General features: G+C 40.3%; 1 protein-coding gene across 2 annotated transcripts in view; it reads left to right on the plus strand.

Moving 5' to 3' along the window:
• Nucleotides 1–19187, plus strand: part of LOC127968991 (protocadherin-15) — a 237780-nt gene that overhangs the window by 141379 nt on the left and 77214 nt on the right. For both annotated transcript variants that reach the window (XM_052570531.1, XM_052570532.1), the window contains exons 20-21: nt 7398–7625; nt 16022–16138. In XM_052570531.1, coding sequence (XP_052426491.1) covers nt 7398–7625; nt 16022–16138 — 345 coding nt within the window. The remainder of the gene's footprint in view (nt 1–7397; nt 7626–16021; nt 16139–19187) is intronic.

Raw genomic sequence — 19187 nt, forward strand, 5'->3', positions numbered from 1 at the left:
TCTGCTCCCGCAGGAGCCTTTCCTATACCTCCACACTGCCGTAGCAGTGTCTGCTCCCGCAGGAGCCTTTCCCGTTCTCCCCACTGCCGTAGCAGCGTGTGCTCCCGCAGGAGCCTTTCCTACACCTAAATATATAAAAAAAAAAAAAATACCACACATCACCTCCGCCTAAAGGCATGCCATGCATCCGAGGTTGCGGTGATAGCATCATGTATCGACAATAGCCAAGACGATATTAGGCCCATTTTCCAACCAACGTTTTTTTTTTATAATAATCATTAGGTGGCCTACCTTAAATCGGCTATCAAACCGCTCCGTTATCCCATCTCAGCACTGCATTTCCCGCTCGCCCGTGCTCTCAAAGGATGATGTGAGCCCGTAGGTTTAAAAAAAAAAAAAAAAACTAGCAGTATTTAAATATAGTATTTATACTTAATACCAGCGTATCAGTACGTCCGAAAGTATATTTTTTGATTATTGGTGATTCCATAGGCTCTTTTCGTGCACCTGCATGGTCAAAATGGTAAATAGTAAGCTCAGACAGTATAAAGAATCTTTCTCTTACTCCACCCATGCACGATTACATCGTCGATATGTACCATCGATCTCACGTGCTGACAATGACCACATCACCGATACATGGCACCTATTTGGGGTACACTGGCACAGGAAATCCAATTTATTTTTGCAAGCTTAATTTCGGATACTATGACTGCACCAAGATTTTTTCTGACTCATTATCGGAAGCAGCTCATTGGATTTGCTAAACAATTATTCAAGTAAGCCTCACAGCGTCTACCCTCGTAGACAAATAAATCATCTTTAGTATCGAACTCCCTGCCAGGCCCTGCAAGAGGGTTCCCGGTTGAACCAACCTTTGCCTTCTCCATTCAACTATCAGCAAAGCTTTCTCGTTTGACATCGCAAGTATTAAAATCCTGCCAGATGCTTTCCCACTTAAGCAATCTTGGACTTTCCATCCGACCACCAGCGAAGCTTACCCGATTAAAATAGGCCGATTAACCAAAAAAAAAAAAAAAAAAAAAAACGACATTTACCTATCGAACACCAATGAGTACATTGCAGCCCAAACAAATTTTCCCTCCGATGGCAAGATGTACCCATCCAATACCGCAAGTTACGTTTCGCCAAACACTAACGGGCTCTTCGCAGATAAAACAATCTAAATTTTCCCTCCGATGGCTGGAGAGACTACCCATCTGGTGTCGCAAATTTTAAGAAATATAATAAATAAAAATAAATATAGAAAATAAATAAATTAAGAAATAAAAAGACACCGGATGCTGGCCATAGCCTCCCGACCAGATAACCTTACCTTTTTCAATCCTATGGCCGGCAAGGCTTCTCTCTTCGATGCCAAGAGCTTGAGCTCCCATCGGATGCTGACGAGAGCCTCCCGGCCAGACAACCTCACCTTTTCCATTCTGCGGCCAGCAAGGCTTACCCGTTCGTTGCCAGGAGCTCACACTCCCTTCGGACGTAGGTGAAAGCCCCCGGCTACCTGCTTTGCCATTCTGTCTTACGTACGGAGAGGTTTACCCATCCAATGCACGGAGTCAGGGCTCCCATTGAATGTAGGTGAGAGCTTCCCGGCTAGACAACCTTACCTTTTCCGTCCTTTGGCCAGCGAGGCTTAACCGTTCTATCCGGGAGCTAAGCTCCTGTCGGACGAAGGTAAGAGCCTCCCGGCCGGACAACCTTTTCCGTCTTTCAGCCAGAGAGGTTTACCCGTTCGATTCCTGGAGCTAAGCTCCTATCGGACGTCGGTCCGAGCCTCCCGGCTAGACAACCTGACCTTTTCCACCATCGGCCAGTGAGGCTTACCCGTCCGATGCGAGTGCTCCCATCGGACGCTGGCGACAGCCTCCTGGCCAGCCAACCACGACCTTACCGCGTGGTTTAGGTTACAAACCTACAAGCAAGCTGTTCAAATGCTGCAAGTACCAAACACACAATAAACTCTCCTTCCTTCCTATGGTCGCCAAGGCTAACCCGTCTCTTGCCGGGAGTAGCAAACTCCCTTAAAACGCCGACGACAGCCTAACGACCACACAAACTTACCTTTTCCATCCTACGGCCTGCGAGGCTCACCCAGTTTTGTCCCCGCCGGACGCTGGCAAGAGCCTCCTGGCCACCTATCGTTACCTTTTCTGTCCGCCATCCGGAGAGGCTTACCCGTTCGATGCGTGTGCTCCCTTCGGACGCCGGCGAGAGCCTCCCGGTTAGACAACCTTACCTTTTCCTTTTCTATGGTCAGCGAGGCTTACCCGTTCAATGTGTGTGCTCCCTTCGGACGCTGGCGAGAGCCTCCTGGACAGACTTGCTTTACGTTTCCACTCTACGGTCGGCGAGGCTTACCCGTTCGATGTGTGTGCTCCCTTCGGACGTCGGTAACAGTCTCTCGGCCACGCAACTTACCTTTCCATTTGACGGTAGGCGAGGCTTAACCGTCCGACGCTACGAGTCTCGTCCTCTCGCCAAATCCTGCAAAAAAAAAAAAAAAAAAAAAAAAAAAAAAAAGCTACCCTCAGCTACTCTCACATCTTTTAACCCCGTCTGGCGAGGCTTACCCGTTCGATGTTCTGAGTTAGAGGCCCCATCGGATGCTGCGAGAGTCCTCCCAGTCGGGTTTTCCTTTCCAACCCTCCCCGTCCGCCGAGGCTTACCCGTCTGTCGCGTGTGCTCCCTTCAGACGTCTGGCGAGAGTCTCCCGGACGGGCCTATGCTTGCCAGCCGCAAGCGAGTCTCATCCATCCGATGCCGTGAGTCGGGATCTCCCTTCGGATGTTGCCAGAGTCCTCCTTGTCGGCTAGCCCAAAAGCTTTTTATCTGCCAAACCGAGAGGACCCAGACGTCCGTCATCCTGAGTCTCAATCTCCTGTCGGAGGCTTCATGGGCCCTCTCGGTCAGCGTTAGGCCCTTCACCCACTGAATAGCAGGGGCTATCAGCCAGTAGGGCCCGTACGCCGACACCGTGACCTATTCCGGTCGAGGCAACTCGGGTCCTCCCGGTCGGGCACCACAACCACGCTGCTCCTCCTCATCGGCCGGTAGGGCTCACCGTTCCAACGCCAAAAAGCTCCAGTTGAGCATCGGCCCGAGCCCTACCGACCGGGCGCCAACAACCACGTAGTTCACTAGCTGCAGCCGGTAGGGCCTACTCTCCCAACTCCCATGTCGCTCCCTCCGGAGTACGTAGGCCCTTCCAGCCTGCCAACGAGATGACTTCTCAGAAACCAAATCAGCCCCCGCCAGTACTCTGCTTTTATGGGGGGGCATTCTTTAAACTGGCGGCTGTCCTCTTGTACATTTGCCTTTTTGGGGGGTACTCTAGTTTCGGGCAATTCCCGAGCTCGGAGCCCTTCCCCGGACAGCACGCCAAATACGCATACCATACCTCAGCTAATTATATGTAAGCGTGAACTAGTGAAATGTAATTATCAATGAAGATTCGGGAGGAGCGCGTCAGATACTTAGCCTAATCATCACAGGTGGACCACAATCAAGTAATCAATCCCACAGTATAAATATTGCTGACTTACCTCTATCCATTGACGGTTTATCAGCATCCCTCCTCCACCCCATCTCCTCACTTCAAGTTCACTTTACAATATACGGGGAAGGGGGGGTACTCTAGTTTCGGGCAATTCCCGAGCTCGGAGCCCTTCCCCGGACAGCACGCCAAATACGCATACCATACCTCAGCTAATTATATGTAAGCGTGAACTAGTGAAACACATTTTTCTTTTCAAGACTAATCATTGTTCAATTTTTTTTTTTTTTTGCATCACAAATAGTTGCAGAGGAATACAGATCTGTTTTCTAAATGCAAAGACCATATTGTGAATATACAGTTCATTGATAAGTTTCAAGTCACTGAAAATGTACTCACCTTCAGGCCATATGCTCTGACTGAGCTAATATCAATCAATTTTCAATGTAACTGAGTATGCAGATACTCTGGAGTCACAACGGAGCCAAGGCAGCATTGACACACTTCATGAAAGTGCAGGGGGAGAGTGACAGGCTGAAAGGAAGAACACCGATACTGGTATGCTTCGCTCCCGAAAGCATACCTCAGGAACTTTCTGTGTTGAGAAAGGATGGATACATGGAAGAATGTGACCTGGAGATCTATCGTGAAAAACCATTTTTCGGAATGAAGTTTTTTGGGGGTATGGGTTGTGATGCTCTGCTTCTGGGTCTGGGGGTATGAGGGGCTAGATGACTGTGACTGCTCCCGCTCAGCAGTCTAAAAAAACCTGAAACACCGAAATGCCACCGCTTGCTTCTTTGCCTCCTGAAACATCCCGACGACAGTATTGACTGCATCGCCAAAGTGGCCAGAAGGCAATAACAGGGCATCCAGGAAGAATAATCTGTCCTTGTCTAGTAGTTCAGACAGATTAAACCACGTGCTGCTCCATAGCCACCAGTTCTGCCAGGGAAGGGCCAGTGGATCTGGTCGTTTCCTTGGTAGCTCGAAGTGACAGCTCTTAGGGCCGACGCAGTTCGGCGACTAAGTCAGATTCCTCTTCTTCCCTATCATCCAGGTCTTTTAGCAGGTACGCCTGCAACACCACCATTGTGTGCCGCTATGTACCGAGTTGATCTGCTGCCTTATAAGCTTCCCCAACCAGGCTGGATATCAGATTTACTGGCCTGGTAGGAAGCTTTGGGCCTTCAGGGATAATGCTGAAGATAGGAAGAGAAAGCTGGTGAGCACCTGCAACACCACCGCCATTGTGCTATATCCCTTTTCATTCAGCCCTGTGATGTTTGAGTAATGGAATACTGTAGGGCTGGAGAGTTGGGACGAATATGATTTATCCCATATGAAGGCTGTGATCTAGCATTGAAGAAGCACTCTTCCTGCTTGCTCTTGGGACTCTCTGTTTCTTGGCTGGCCATTCAATGTTCAGTTTGGCTACGGCATGAGTCACAACCTCCACAAGCTCATGGGGACTACGGTGGCGAGTCTCCTTCATGTCAACGTTCATCACATCAACCTTCTCGGAGAAAGATAGATGAAGCATCTGACCCTCTCTTCTGGGGAAGAAACCGTGGGATGGAGCAGAACACATGGAGCAGGAAAATCTCATAGTCATGGCCCCTTGAGGGCTTCCCATCAAGCTCTGCTCCCAAATAGATGACGCACAAATTTTTGGTTACTCCTGGTCACTCCTGCCTGTGACATTTCACTTCTCTATTGGAACCATGAATTCTGCACTCTATCAGAAATTCCAGAAAGAAGAATGTCCAGCCATCATTTTGTGACCTCAAGTTCAAGCGCACTTGGGTTATGCAGAAGGATAATAATTCCAAACACAACAGTAAGTCCATTTCTGAACAAAATTAAGGTTTTGGAGTGGCAAAGTCAAAGTCCGGACTGAGATGCTGTGGCATGACCTTAAACATTCCATTCATGCTTTAAAACCCTCCAATGTGGCTGAATTAAAACAATTTTTTTATAAAGAAGAGTGAGCCAAAATTCCTCCACAGCGATATGAAAAGACTCATTACCAATTATCGCAAAAGTTTACTTGCAGTAGTTGCTACAAAGGGTTGCACAACCAGTTATTAGATTTAACTTTTTCCACATAGGGCCAGACAGGTTTGGACAGCTTTTTTCCCTTAATAAATAAACTGCATTTTGTATTTGTAACAAAACTTTCACAATCATCGGGAAGAAGGAGGTGGGAAACCGGCGGACAATCAAAATGAAACTTTAATAATAAAATAAACACAAAACAGCGTGGCAGCCCATCACGGCCGACTTCCACGCACAAACAAAACCAAAACACAAACTAAAATCCAGGCCTGGTCCTCTCTCGTCTTTCGCTGTCGTCGCTCCTGTTTTATATCCTTCCATCTCATCCATGGGACTCGAGACCGGTGGGTCGAGCAGGTGTTGCTCATTTCCAGTCACTCCACCAGCCTCGCCCCGTTCCCATGGCTCTCGGCCCCGCCCCACTCGTCACATACTCCCATCGCCCCTCACAGGACGGGGGGTACTCCCGAGACTGCACTCTCCAGGGGGGACCACTCATGGTGACCCGTGGGAACCTGGGGGTAGGACATACGAGGTGAGAAAAAAAGAAGATGGAAGGATGAAAAGCAAAAGAGATGAGAGAGGGAAGAGAGGAGAAAAAAAATTCCGGTGGACGGCGATGGCTCCTCCAATTTTGGGCAGCCGGCAGGAGTCCCCTGTTCCCTGCTCCTCCCGATTCCTTCACAGAGGCAGCAGGCTCCGGCCCCCTGGCGAACGACGCCGACTCCTCCGCTCCCTCACGAACGGCAGCCGCCCCTCCACATCACGGGCAGCCGGCAGCTCTCATCCTTCACTGTCGTCGCCCCTGTTTTATATCCTTCCATCTCCTCTTTGGGACTCGAGACCGGTGGGTCGAGCAGGTGTCGCTCATTTCCAATCACTCCACCGGCCTCGCCCCGTTCCCACGGCTCTCGGCCCCGCCCCACTCGTCACAGTATTTACTTTGGTTATCTTTGTGTAATATTAAAATTAGTTTGATGATCTGAATCTTTTAAGTATGGCAAATATGCAGCTCACCTGGTACACCATTACACTTGCAATGAGGAGAACATACCTGTTGAACACGAAAGAGAAAAGACGTGTAGAAACAAGCTAAAATATAATGACTGCTTCAGCCAATGCATTATCTCACATTTGCTTTTACTGACACTGTCTGTTAGGGTTTAGTGTAGGTGGTATGCTATTTTTAAATGCAATAGAGCATTTACCTTTACAGCCACTAAATGAGTGTTTCATTGGTAAACTGCTGCAATACGTACAACAGCCAGCATAATAAAATGTTGCTAGATTCACCTTAACCTGTTTTAATAAACTGAATCCATTTCAGGGCCACTCACAAAACATTGGAATTTGACAATTTCATTAAACATGCATGATGCAATGTAATGATCATCAGAAATGAATGAATTAGAAATGAACTATTTTCCAATGAGCCTTGGTTGGATTATGTAGTTAATTACATTTTGTCATTTGCATTTAGCAATGTTTTGCTTTTTTTGGGATCACGACCCACCAGTTGAGAACCACTGTATTACAAGACAAGACCCAAGTTTATCCTCAGGATCAATGCGATGCCTTACAGAACTTTCCAAAGGCCTGTGTCCTCTTGGGATGTTGTTCAGTTTGCAGTAATGGTTAATTTTTGAGTTCCAACAGCTGCCGGTGAAGCATCTTTCTAATTTACTAATCACTTTAGGGTTACTGCAGGATTTGTTTCATTCGTTAATTGTACTTGGTCATTTGATATATTCAGAAAAAGTTGAATCAATTCCAAGATTAGAATTACTCATCCAAATGTTTTGGTCACTATTATTGTCTCACACAGGCACTGGACCCCGATCTGGATGCGAACATCACGTACCGTATTAGGACAGAGGAGGCCAGAAAGCTGTTCGCAGTGAATCCTCTCACCGGAGAGCTGAGTGTCCTTCGCTCACTTGATTTTGAGAAACTCTTACCAAATGGGACGACATGGAACTTCGTAGTAGAGGCTGTGGATGGCGGAAGTGGCAAAATGCCACCAGGGTTGGCCTCTATTACAGTAACTGTGTTGGTAAGATAGTCTCAATTATTTTCCTCAATTCCTTTAATAATCTATCTGTACCCAACCATGCCCCATAAAATCAAGTCTTTTCAGTCGACTGACTTCTTGGTAACACCCCCCAGGCAGCTATTATGTGCTAACTCAGCCAGCATGGAGATTCCTACTGGTCTAAGATAGACTTTTTAGCAGGGGATTTCCCAAACTGTTGGCATCATGTGATTTCTCGGTAGCCACGCTTAAGCCCTGTAGACACTGACAGCTAAAGACAGTATTATATCTGAAATGGTCATTAGGTCCACAAGACCTCAGTGTGTAACCAGCTGATTTGTAAGGTCTCAGAAGATTAAGTTCCACACACTGGATGAATGTCAATTAGCTCCTACTGGAAATACTGCTGGATTACTGGTCTACGGGTTAAGTGGGTTAAATAAATAATTGCAGTTGTACAGTATTTATGTGGTAGTTAAGGTCACTGTGATCATTTTCCAGTGAAATGCTACTGTTGCTTGTTTGGGGGACCTATTAACCATTTCTTAGAATGGAGAATTGGTCCAAGACATAACTGAATTCACACATGACCTGCCCACAAACAAATATGGGTGACTGTTTTTGTCTTATATAGTTTTGAGAACATATTTCAACATTCAAAGTAATTTAATATCTTTGTGCGATCATAAATGTGGCATCACATTTACCATTGTTCAACAAATTTTTATAGGTAGAATCCATGAGATTGGGCATTTCAGTTCAAGGTTATAAGGTTTTTGGTTTCAGACTTGGTTAAATTAAGAATAAATTTTGGTTAAAAAAAATAAATAAGCAGCACCGAGCATCATAGAGCGCCCTATCGCAGCTGGAGACAGTAATGTTTTCTCTTGGTTCATGTCTCTTAGTTCATTTCTCTTGGTTCATGTCAAATTAATTTTGATAAGTCGCACCTGACTATAAGCCGCAGGACCAGTCAAACTATGAAAAAAGTGCGACTTATAGTCCGGAAGATACGGTGTGTGTGTGTATACCAGTGTTAATTTTGACAAGAAATTTTAATTTAGTTTTAGTCTTAGTCTTTTGACTATAATTCTTTTTAGTTTTAGTCAAGTTTTAGTCATCTGATTTGTTTTAATTTTAGTCTTATTATAGTCGACTAAAATTGCTTGGTATTTTAGTCGACTAAAATTGCTTGGTATTTTAGTCGACTAAAATTGCTTGGTATTTTAGTCGACTAAAATAAGACTAAAATCAATAACAGATTTACTAGACATTTTTTTACAGCTGGTATAGGAAACAAACTTAACCAAAATATATAAAACACAAATTCAACTTTATTTCAACACAACTGTGTCTTTATTTCGATTCAAAAGCTTTTATGCAGCAACAAACACTGTCATGATAATGTAAACAATAACTAGCTGCCAATTGACCATCAATAAAAGAAACATAAAGTTAGGTCCAGGACCTTAAAGCTTACAGCTGAGCTGAACAATAAGTGCATACGTTTAAAGTAAATATTTAATAAGTTGGCAGCTAGGTGGATAAAAAAAAGTAACAAGATTTTATAAGGTATTCATTTGTCTAGCAATATTGTATGTTTTAAATACTACAATATTGCTAGATTTGTATGTATAATGATAGGATGTGAACATTCATGTTTCACATGACGAATATAGAAATATTTGTGATATTGTCAACAAATAGAACATTATAAAATATACAAAACATTAGTATTAATCAAATGTATTTTTCATGATATTACGTATTAGTATTGTGCTCTCATCTAACTTGAAGAAGGGGCTATTTTACAGTACTTTTCAGTTCGTAATATTTAATGCTACAACATCTACGCACTGCAGTATTCCACTTTTGCTTAGCTCAATAAACAAAAAGAACATCGTTGTGAAATTACATTTGAGAAAATGTCTGGGTGGCTCGTCTGTAAATGTCTTTTCAAATTGGTTGTGTTCTTGCCACGAATGAGCGCTCCGCGTGCTTTACTGTTTGTTTTGTTTTGTTCGTCGTCAAACGTGAAGTGAGCTGTGGACATTTTGTCGCTCTTTTAGACATCACCTCTTCGAATGCCGTCTTCCCGGGAGCTCATTTAACCTTGTGCGGTCTTCGGTCATTTCTGACCGGAATATTTTACGTTTTGAAATGTTAAAAATCACAGCTTCATCGGAATGATATGAAATGCGGTGACCTTCATGGCATTTGGGGTGTGAGCACACAAAAAAATTGAGGGCATGATTCGAACAGTCTAAGTGGGCGTAAAAAAAATAGTAACACTCATGGTCTTCGGTCAAAAATGACCGTCCATAGGAAATGAATGGGAAATAGACAAAAATACAACAATTCAGAGAATATTTGTGTACACAATCTACAAATCGATCACAAAACTGAAAAAAAGTGCACAGCAGTGAAGGGATAACACTATAAAACATCAAGAGTGTGATATTGACACATCCAATCACACACAGATGCACACACACACACACAAACACACACACACACACATACTTACACATAGACACCTATGAACTACTGTGTCTGTAACACAGAGCAAAGTTTTGAGAATGTGAAATCCATTCAATAATTCAGTCATAATGCAGAGAAAATCTAACAGCAGTGAAGGTATGACACTCTAAATAATCACATACACACACACACGCGCGCGCACACACGCACACACGCACACACGCACACACGCACACACCTATGACCTGCTGTCTGTAAAACAGCGATGAGAAGCAAGCGCTGCCTCTTGGGTTTGTCAGTGCACTTAGAAACTCAGACTTGGTCCTTTGCACCATTCTGAGGATTCTTATTTTTTATTTTTTTGCAGGAGCTCTGTGCCACTGAACAATATGTTCAGGTTTGATTGCAATCATAATGCAAAAACTTTAATGCAAATAATGCATGAAATCATTATTTATAACAGAAGAAATATAAAAAAATATACAAAAAGTACTCTTTAGAATGTATTAATATATATTCAAGTCCACTACTTAATATGAGTAAGCAATTATGTCTAAAAACAATAAGGGAATTCACAAGCCTCTCTATAGATTCCTATACTGGTAATAAGTGGTTGCACCATTCACTTACATGTTTTTCTTTCTTTGCTCTGACCAGGTGGCGCTAAAAAATCTTCAAAAAAAATGTATTTGAAAGGCCTAGTCTCTGGTTTAATCTGAAATACAACATTAATTGGAAAATAATTTAGAAAAATTAGAAAAAAAAATTATGTACTATTTTCTATGAGAAAAATTGTTCATAATTATTGCATAAATATGAATTAATACCTTAAAATTTTCTCAAAATACAAAAGAAAAAAGAAAAAATATTATTGAATAAAAATATATTTCACTGATTTTACTGGGGGGCAAAAAAGTTACATTTTAGGTGTCCGGTCACTTATGACCGTGAAGACCCTGAGTGTGACTCCCAAATGAGGGCCGCACAAGGGTTTTAAAAACTGAAAACCTTCGCTTCACGTCTCAATAAGTCAGGCTCGGATTGGTTCTCTTCTCTCACGCAGTCTCACCTGTTCCGTTTTGCTGGTTCTTTTGCTCATTCCTCGCATCTCTCCCGTCTGCTGATTTGATTTTCGTCACAGTCTATTTTCGTCTCGTCCTTTATTCGTTGACGATAATGTCAATCAATTTAGTCATAGTTTTAGTCTCCATCAGTGCCTTCTATTTTAGTTCTCGTTTCGTTTTCGTCCGCAAAAATATATTCGTGACGAAAATATGACGAAAATATTTAGTCAACGAAATTAACACTGGTGTATACAGTACAGACCAAAAGTTTGGATCCACCTTCTCATTCAAAGAGTTTTCTTTATTTTCATGACTATGTAAATATACAATTTTCAGAGTCATGAAAATAAAATAAAAAAACTCTTTGAATGAGAAGGTGTCCAAACTTTTGGTCTGTACTGTATATATATAAGCATGTCAAATTGTTCGGTTTTATTTATTTATCTATTTTGGTCACAATCTGTTACAAATAGAGCATTACAGTAAAGGTACATAACAAACAAATAATCAAATTTGCTCTCCTTAAAGGAATAGTTCAACCAAAAATGAAAATCACGTCATCGTTTACTCAGCCTCAAGTTGATTCAATCATGTATAAGTTTATTTTCTTCTGTTGAACAAAAAATATATAAAAAAAAAAAAAGAAAAGAAAAAAAGTTGATGGCCATAGTCTTTTTTTTTCCATACCATGGAAGTCAACTGTTCGGTTATTCATATTCACATCCATATTTTTCAAAATATCTTCTTTTGAGTTCAATAGAAAAAATAAAAATAAAAAAGGAAGAAAGAAACTCATGAAGGTTTGGAATAACCTAAAGTTGAGTAAATGAGGACCAAATTTTCACTTTTAGGTGAACTATCTCTTCAATTGTCTTCTCTCTCATACGTCACATTGTAGATCTAATTTATTTTGTTGAATGGAAGTGAAATGTATAGTTTATTTGTTAATCTCAGTGTTTAACTAAATTATATAAATGGTTATGAATTGTTTTATAAGTTGCATTTAGAGTAAAAACACTGTTCAAACACTGAAACCCTATTTGAGTTCCTTTATGTTCCAGATAAATACGGTTCTGATTGCTAAATTAATAATGTTTATTTTTGCATTTAATAAGATATTGCTTCAATGTAGTTAGCCACTTATTGTTGAAAACATCTTGCAGGTAACTTGTTAAAAAAGGGTAAATTAACTAATTAAACTACATTTTGAGAAGATTATAACTTGTAAACCCACAATTTCAAAGTTGCTTCCCTTATTCATCTGAATGTTATATTCTTCTCTGGTCAAGCTTCGACAACAGACCCAGGGCATTATTAGACATTTAACCAGATGTTAAGATTAACAATTATTTTTTAAGTTTATTTAATTTACCAAACCACCTGCAGTTTGATAGGTTTCAGCTTCAAAGAAAAATAAAAGCAAAAGCATTTTCATTCAAGGAAACACAGCTTATTACATCCTCTATAGTCTCCCAAGAACCCCTAATTGTTTCTGTGTTGGGATTATTTATTAATTTTCCTTCTGTGTATAGTATGGCTAATTTTAATTAGTTGTTGTGGAAAATGAAAAAGTTAACAGTGGAAATGAATGTGCTACCTGATGCATGGAGACTCGGGATAACAGAGTGATTATGGTGGGATAGAGGCCCCAAGGGCACCTTCCTGATGGAGAAAACGGTCCCAGTGCAACCATCGTGAACTCACTACACTTTGCAGATTTACTTTTAGGCTTGACAGATTTTATTTTTTATCTGGGGAGGGAGAAGACACACAGAGAGGTGTGGGATTGGAAAATAAGAGAAAAAAAATAGAACAATTTAACTCCAAAGTACTTTCCTTGGGGCCTTTTATTTTGGGGATGTGAGCAATAGTAAAGTTTGATTAGTCAGTACTCAGGACTCAAGGACATCCTTGACAAAGTGTGGGGGACTGACAGGGGAGGGGGGTGTTATTTGGATACCTGAACCCGCCTGGCCTTTCCTTGGACTCAGAGCTGGCTGCTCTATTGAGTGTATTAGGTTGCATTACATCTCTTGTATCTCCCAGAATCAACTCTATCATCAGCATTCATGGGAGCCAACAACACTTTTCCATTTTGCTGTATCTTTCGCATATATAACTTTGTGAAAAAAAAAAAAAAGTTAAGGTCCTGTGCAAAATGAGCACCCACTTTCAGCAACCTTGCATCAGGAAGTATCTCTGCAGAGATTTGAAATTTTATTGTATAAAAACGTATAAACCATGAACCAAGCAGCTCTACAACATTACAAACATTTATTTATTATTATTATTATTATTATTATTATTATTATTATTATTATTATTATTATTATTATTATTATTATTATTATTAAAATAACCATACAATTTTAGCACATTAAACCATGCAATATTGAGTCACCATCATGGTATATCGCACCATGGTATGAAGAGTATGAACATTTATATTGTAAATATTAAATATAAAAAATACTTATAGTCAAGAAAATGCAATATATAAAAAAAAAAATTATATATATTTTTTATGCCAACATATTGAATTATTTACAAGAATATTAGTTATTTTAGAGTGTTGTAAAAAGAGCTGGCACCAGTGCAGTTCTGATTAGGAGGTGGTTGAGGTGATGAAAGGGGTAGCACAAAGTAAAAAAATAAAAATAAAAAATAAATACATATAGGTGCTGGTCATATAATTAGAATATCATCAAAAAGTTGATTTATCTCACTAATTCCTTTCAAAAAGTGAAACTTGTATAATATTCATTACACACAGACTGATATATTTCAAATGTTTATTTCTTTTAATTTTGAGGATTATAACTGACAACTAAGGAAAATTTCAAATTCAGTATCTCAGAAAATTATAATAATGTGAAAAGGTTCAATATTGAAGACACCTGATGCCACACTCTAATCAGCTAATTAACTCAAAACACCTGCAAAGGCCTTTAAATGGTCTTTCAGTCTAGTTCTGTAGGCTACACTATCACAGGGAAGACTACTGACTTGACAGTTGTCCAAAAGATGACCATTGACACCTTGCACAAGGAGGGCAAGACACAAAAGGTCATTGCAAAAGAGGCTGGCTGTTCACATAGCTCTGTGACCAAGCACATTAATAGAGAGGCGAATGGAAGCAAAAGATGTGGTAGAAAAAAAGGGTACAAGAAATAGGATTACCGCTCCCTGGAGAGGATTGTGAAACAAAACCCATTCAGAAATGTGGGGGAGATTCACAAAGAGTGGACTGCAGCTGGAGTCAGTGCTTCAAGAACCACTACGTACAGACATATGCAAGACATGGGTTTCACCTGTTGCATTCCTTGTGTCGAGCCACTCTTGAAAAAAAGACAGCATCAGAACAGTCTCGCCTGGGCTAAAGATGACAAGGACTGGACTGCTGCTGAGTGGTCCAAAGTCATGTTCTCTGATGAAAGTAAATTTTGCATTTCCTTTGGAAATCAGGGTCCCAGTGTCTGGAGGAAGAGAGGAGAGGCACACAATCCACGTTGCTTGAGGTCCAGTGTTAAGTTTCCACAGTCAGTGATGGTTTGGGGTGGCATGTCATCTGCTGGTGTGTTTTCTGAGGTGTCATCTGAAACCGTGTTTTCTGAGGTCCAAGGTCAATGTAGCCTTATACCAGGAAGTTTTAGAGCACTTAATGCTTCCTGCTGCCGACCAACTTTATGGAGATGCAGATTTCATTCACCAACAGCACTTGGCACCTGCACACAGTGTCAAAGCTACCAGTACCTGGTTTAAGGACCATGATAACTGGCCAGCAAACTCGCCTAACCTTAACCCCATAGAAAATCTATGGTGTTTTGTGAAGAGGAAGATGTGATATGTCAGACCCAAGAATGCAGAAGAGCTGAAGGCCACTATCAGAGGAACCTGGGCTCTCATAACACCTGAGCAGTGCCACAGACTGATCGACTCCAAGCCACACCGCATTGCTGCAGTAATTCAGGCAAAAAGAGCCTCAACTAAGTTTTGAGTGCTGTACATGCTCATACTTTTCATGTTGATATGTTTCAGTTGGCCAAGATTTCTAAAAAATCCTTTCTTTCTATTGGTCTTAAGTAATATTAAAATTTTCTGAGATAATGAATTTGGGATATTCCTTAGTTGTCAGTTATAATCATCAAAATGAAATGAAATAAACATTTGAAATATATCAGTTTGTGTGTAATGAATTAATATAATAAACAAGTTTCACTTTTTGAATGGAATTAGTCAAATAAATCAACTTTTTGATGATATTCTAATTATATGACTAGCACCTTTATGCAGCCCATTCACATATTTTTCAGGGCGTAAACAAACCCGCTAGATTTCCTGACATAATGCATTAATTGTGACCCATTTAGCAGATGCATCATGTTAAGTTAGAACAACTTGAACAGCAACTAATACATACCCATATACCACTTATTTAATTTTTGAGGGCATGGTTGTATCTATCTCGAAATGTTTATGACATTGTTAAAAATTAATAAAATATATGGAGAAAATAAATCAAACGTTTTAACTCCAGAAGCACTCTGTTGCATTATATTAGCACTCCATTTTTAAGCTTTGCCTCTTTATTCACTCTAGCAACCTTTTCATCTGCCTTTAGTGCTCTCTCAGTGGCTATAATTGTCTCTCACCCGACTTTTTCCCCAAAAAGTCCCTGGGCACCTAGTACTGTGACACATCCTTAATGCACTACATGATCTACTATTGAATAAATGCCATTTTTGCTTAGTGTTTTACTGTTGGAGGCTAGCTTATGGGGCCTGAGCTAGCGCATAGTCTGACAGTTGCAGGCAGGCGAAGAAAGCAGGATTCAAGGCACTAATCGGAGTTTGATGTTCTGTGTCTGGGCAGGACATGAATGACTTCCCACCAGTGTTCAGTCAAATGCTCTACCGGGGAATGGTGGCACCCAATGCAGTCAAGGGGACCACAGTGACCACCGTACATGCTGAAGACCTGGACCCACCGGTGAGTTGCCTTGATTATGTGTGTTCTTTCATCCCTGAGATATTTCATTAAGGAATTAAAAAAAAAAAAAAAAATTACACACCCTTGTTTCTTACCAACATCTAATTTTTCACTTCAAAAGATGTTAATTAATGTACTGAACCGGTGTGGATTACTTGTGGATTACTGTGATGTTGTTATCAACTGTTTTGTCTCTCATACTGATGGCACCCATTCACTGTAGAGAGATACACAGGTAAATTTTCTTTGCAACGAAAAATATGCACATTTATATATTGGAAGGCCTGATAGTGAGTACATTTTCTGTAACTAACTATTCCTAGCAACAAACTATTCCTTTAAGGGATTAAAGTTTAAAAAATCAATGTTCTTTTCTTATACACACATCATACACAGATGCTTAATAGCAATAAAAACACGTGAGATTTTATGCTGAAATTCAACCAACATTCTGCACAAGACAAAAGTCGCCTTGATTTTTTTTTTTTTTTCTACAAAATGTCACTGAAGATATATCCAGTGTGGCATTAACTCTCTAATGATTAAACTTGAGTGTCATTGACAGTCTCTATTGGTCGTTCCTGATGTGACTGTGAATAGGTCTGACTGCGTTGTGCAGTGAGCGAATGTGTGATATGTGGCATGTCTTAAAAGGGCTAAGCACAATAAAACAAAGATAAGAAGAGAAAAAACAGCAGCAAAGACTAGAAGCTGTGTGTGTGTGTTTAACTGAAGAGGCAGCTACACTAGCCCAACCAGTGTGTAACAACCTGGCACGCATCCAGCATAAAGCCCCACAGCTCTGCCTACCCTCCACAGGCAGAATCGCACACCAGCTTCACACAACGGCATGCATTTTACACAACCATGGTCCTGGGCTACTACAGTATTGAAATTGTGTTTATATGGTTTATGAGAACACAAATGTACAATGGCATTGGTAATACAATGTGAAAAATGGTTTATGAGGACACTTCCTGTGTCATCGTAAACCAAAAGGTGATGGGTAGTGTTAAGAGCAGGGTTAGGGTAAGGGGATAGAAAATAAACTGTAAAGTATAAAAACCATTACACCTATGGAGAGTCTCTGTAAACCACATACAGGTGCATCTATTAGAAATTAGAAAGTCGTGGAAAAAGTTAATTTATTTCAGTAATTCAACTCAAATTGTGAAACTCATGTATTAAATAAATTCAGCTCAAAGACTAAAGTTTAAGCCTTTGGTTCTTTCAATTGTGATTATCTTGGCTCACATTTAACAAAAACCCACCAATTCAACATCTCATAAAATTAGAATACTTCATAAGACCAATAAAAAATAAATTAATTAAAAAACATTTTTAGTGAATTGATGGCCTTCTGGAAAGTATGTTCATTTACTGTACATGTACTCAGTACTTTGGCAGTGTGGGCAGGTGCCAAATCCTGCTGGAAAATGAAATCAGAATCTTCAAACAGCTGGTCAGCAGAAGGAAGCATGAAGTGTTCCAAAATTTCTTGGTAAATGGGTGCAGTGACTTTGGTTTAAAAAAAAAAAAAAAAACACTGGTCCAACACCAGCAGATGACATTGCACCCCAAATCATCACAGACTGTGGAAACTTAACACTGGATTTCAAGCAACTTGAGCTATGAGCTTCTCTAACCTTCCTCCAGACTCTAGGACCTTGGTTTCCAAATGAAATACAAAACTTCCTCTTATCTTACTTTGGACCACTGGGCAACAGTCCAATTCTTTTTCTCCTCAGTCCAGGCAAGATGCCTCTGACGTTGTCTGTGGTTCAGGAGTGGCTTAACAAGAAGATTATGACAACTGTAGCCAAATTCCTTGACACGTCTGTATGCCTTGACCCCAGCCTCAGTCCATTCCTTGAGAAGTTCACTCAAATTCTTGAATCAGTTATTCTTGACAATCCCCATAAAGCTGCGGTTCTCTAGGTTGGTTGTGCATCTTTTTTCTTCCACACACTTTCCTTCCAATCAACTTTCTGTTAACATTCTTGAATGCAGCACTCTGTGAACAGCCAGCTTCTTTGGCAATGGATGTTTGTGGATTACCCTCGTTGTGAAGGGTATCAATGATTGTCTTCTAGACAACTGTCAGATCAGCAGTCTTCCACATGATTGTGTAGCCTAGTAAACCAAACTGAGAGACCATGTTGAAGGCTCAGGAAACCTTTGAAGGTGTTTTGAGTTGATTAGCTGATTGGCATGTAAGCATATTCTAATTTGAGATTTTTGTTAAATGTGAGCCAAAATCATCACAAGTAAGAGAACCAAAGACTTAAACTACTTCAGTTTGTGTGCATTGAATTTATTTAATACACAAATTTCACAATTTGAGTTGAATTACTGAAATAAATTAACTGTTCAACGACATTCTAATTTATTCAAATTCACCTTTATACCAACGTATGTGTTTAATTTGATTTTCAGTTTTAAGTTAAATGCAATGTTTTTATGTTCTGTTTTTCCCCTTTGCTTTGATTTTTTTTCTTTTTTTTGGTTTATATATATAATTTTTACTTATTTTTTTCACCAGAGGTGAAATTTCCGCACCAGAGGACATTTAGTTGCTAGATTTGAATCAAATAAATGAGACTGATATTTATTTTACATTGTACAATGTGACTATTTCTTAGTATTATAAAGATCTAGCCAACCCCAGAAGGTTTTTTTTTCTTTCTTTCTTTCTTTCTTTCTTTCTTTCTTTCTTTCTTTCTTTCTTCCTTTGTTAATTTTTTTTTAATACTGCAACTGATGACATGCTAATGCTAGCATGACTGTCTGGCTGAATTCAATTTCCAGGCACAGTTGGTCTGCATCCTCTCCTCCAGTTTTACTTTCCCTAAAAATAAAAAACATACACGTACATGTCAATCAACTGGGCAGCACACACGGATAATAATGGGAGATGAAAATAATTGTTTTATATTTAATAATTATTGTTTGTTAACAAAAAGATATATAACATACTGTTTGTTTTTATTAAAGATAATAAACTTTACCACAGGCTTTACTCTTTCACTCTCTTTTGCTCTTTCATGTT

The sequence above is a fragment of the Carassius gibelio genome, chromosome B12, assembly GCF_023724105.1.
Source record: "Carassius gibelio isolate Cgi1373 ecotype wild population from Czech Republic chromosome B12, carGib1.2-hapl.c, whole genome shotgun sequence".
In the NCBI taxonomy this organism is placed as follows: domain Eukaryota; kingdom Metazoa; phylum Chordata; class Actinopteri; order Cypriniformes; family Cyprinidae; genus Carassius; species Carassius gibelio.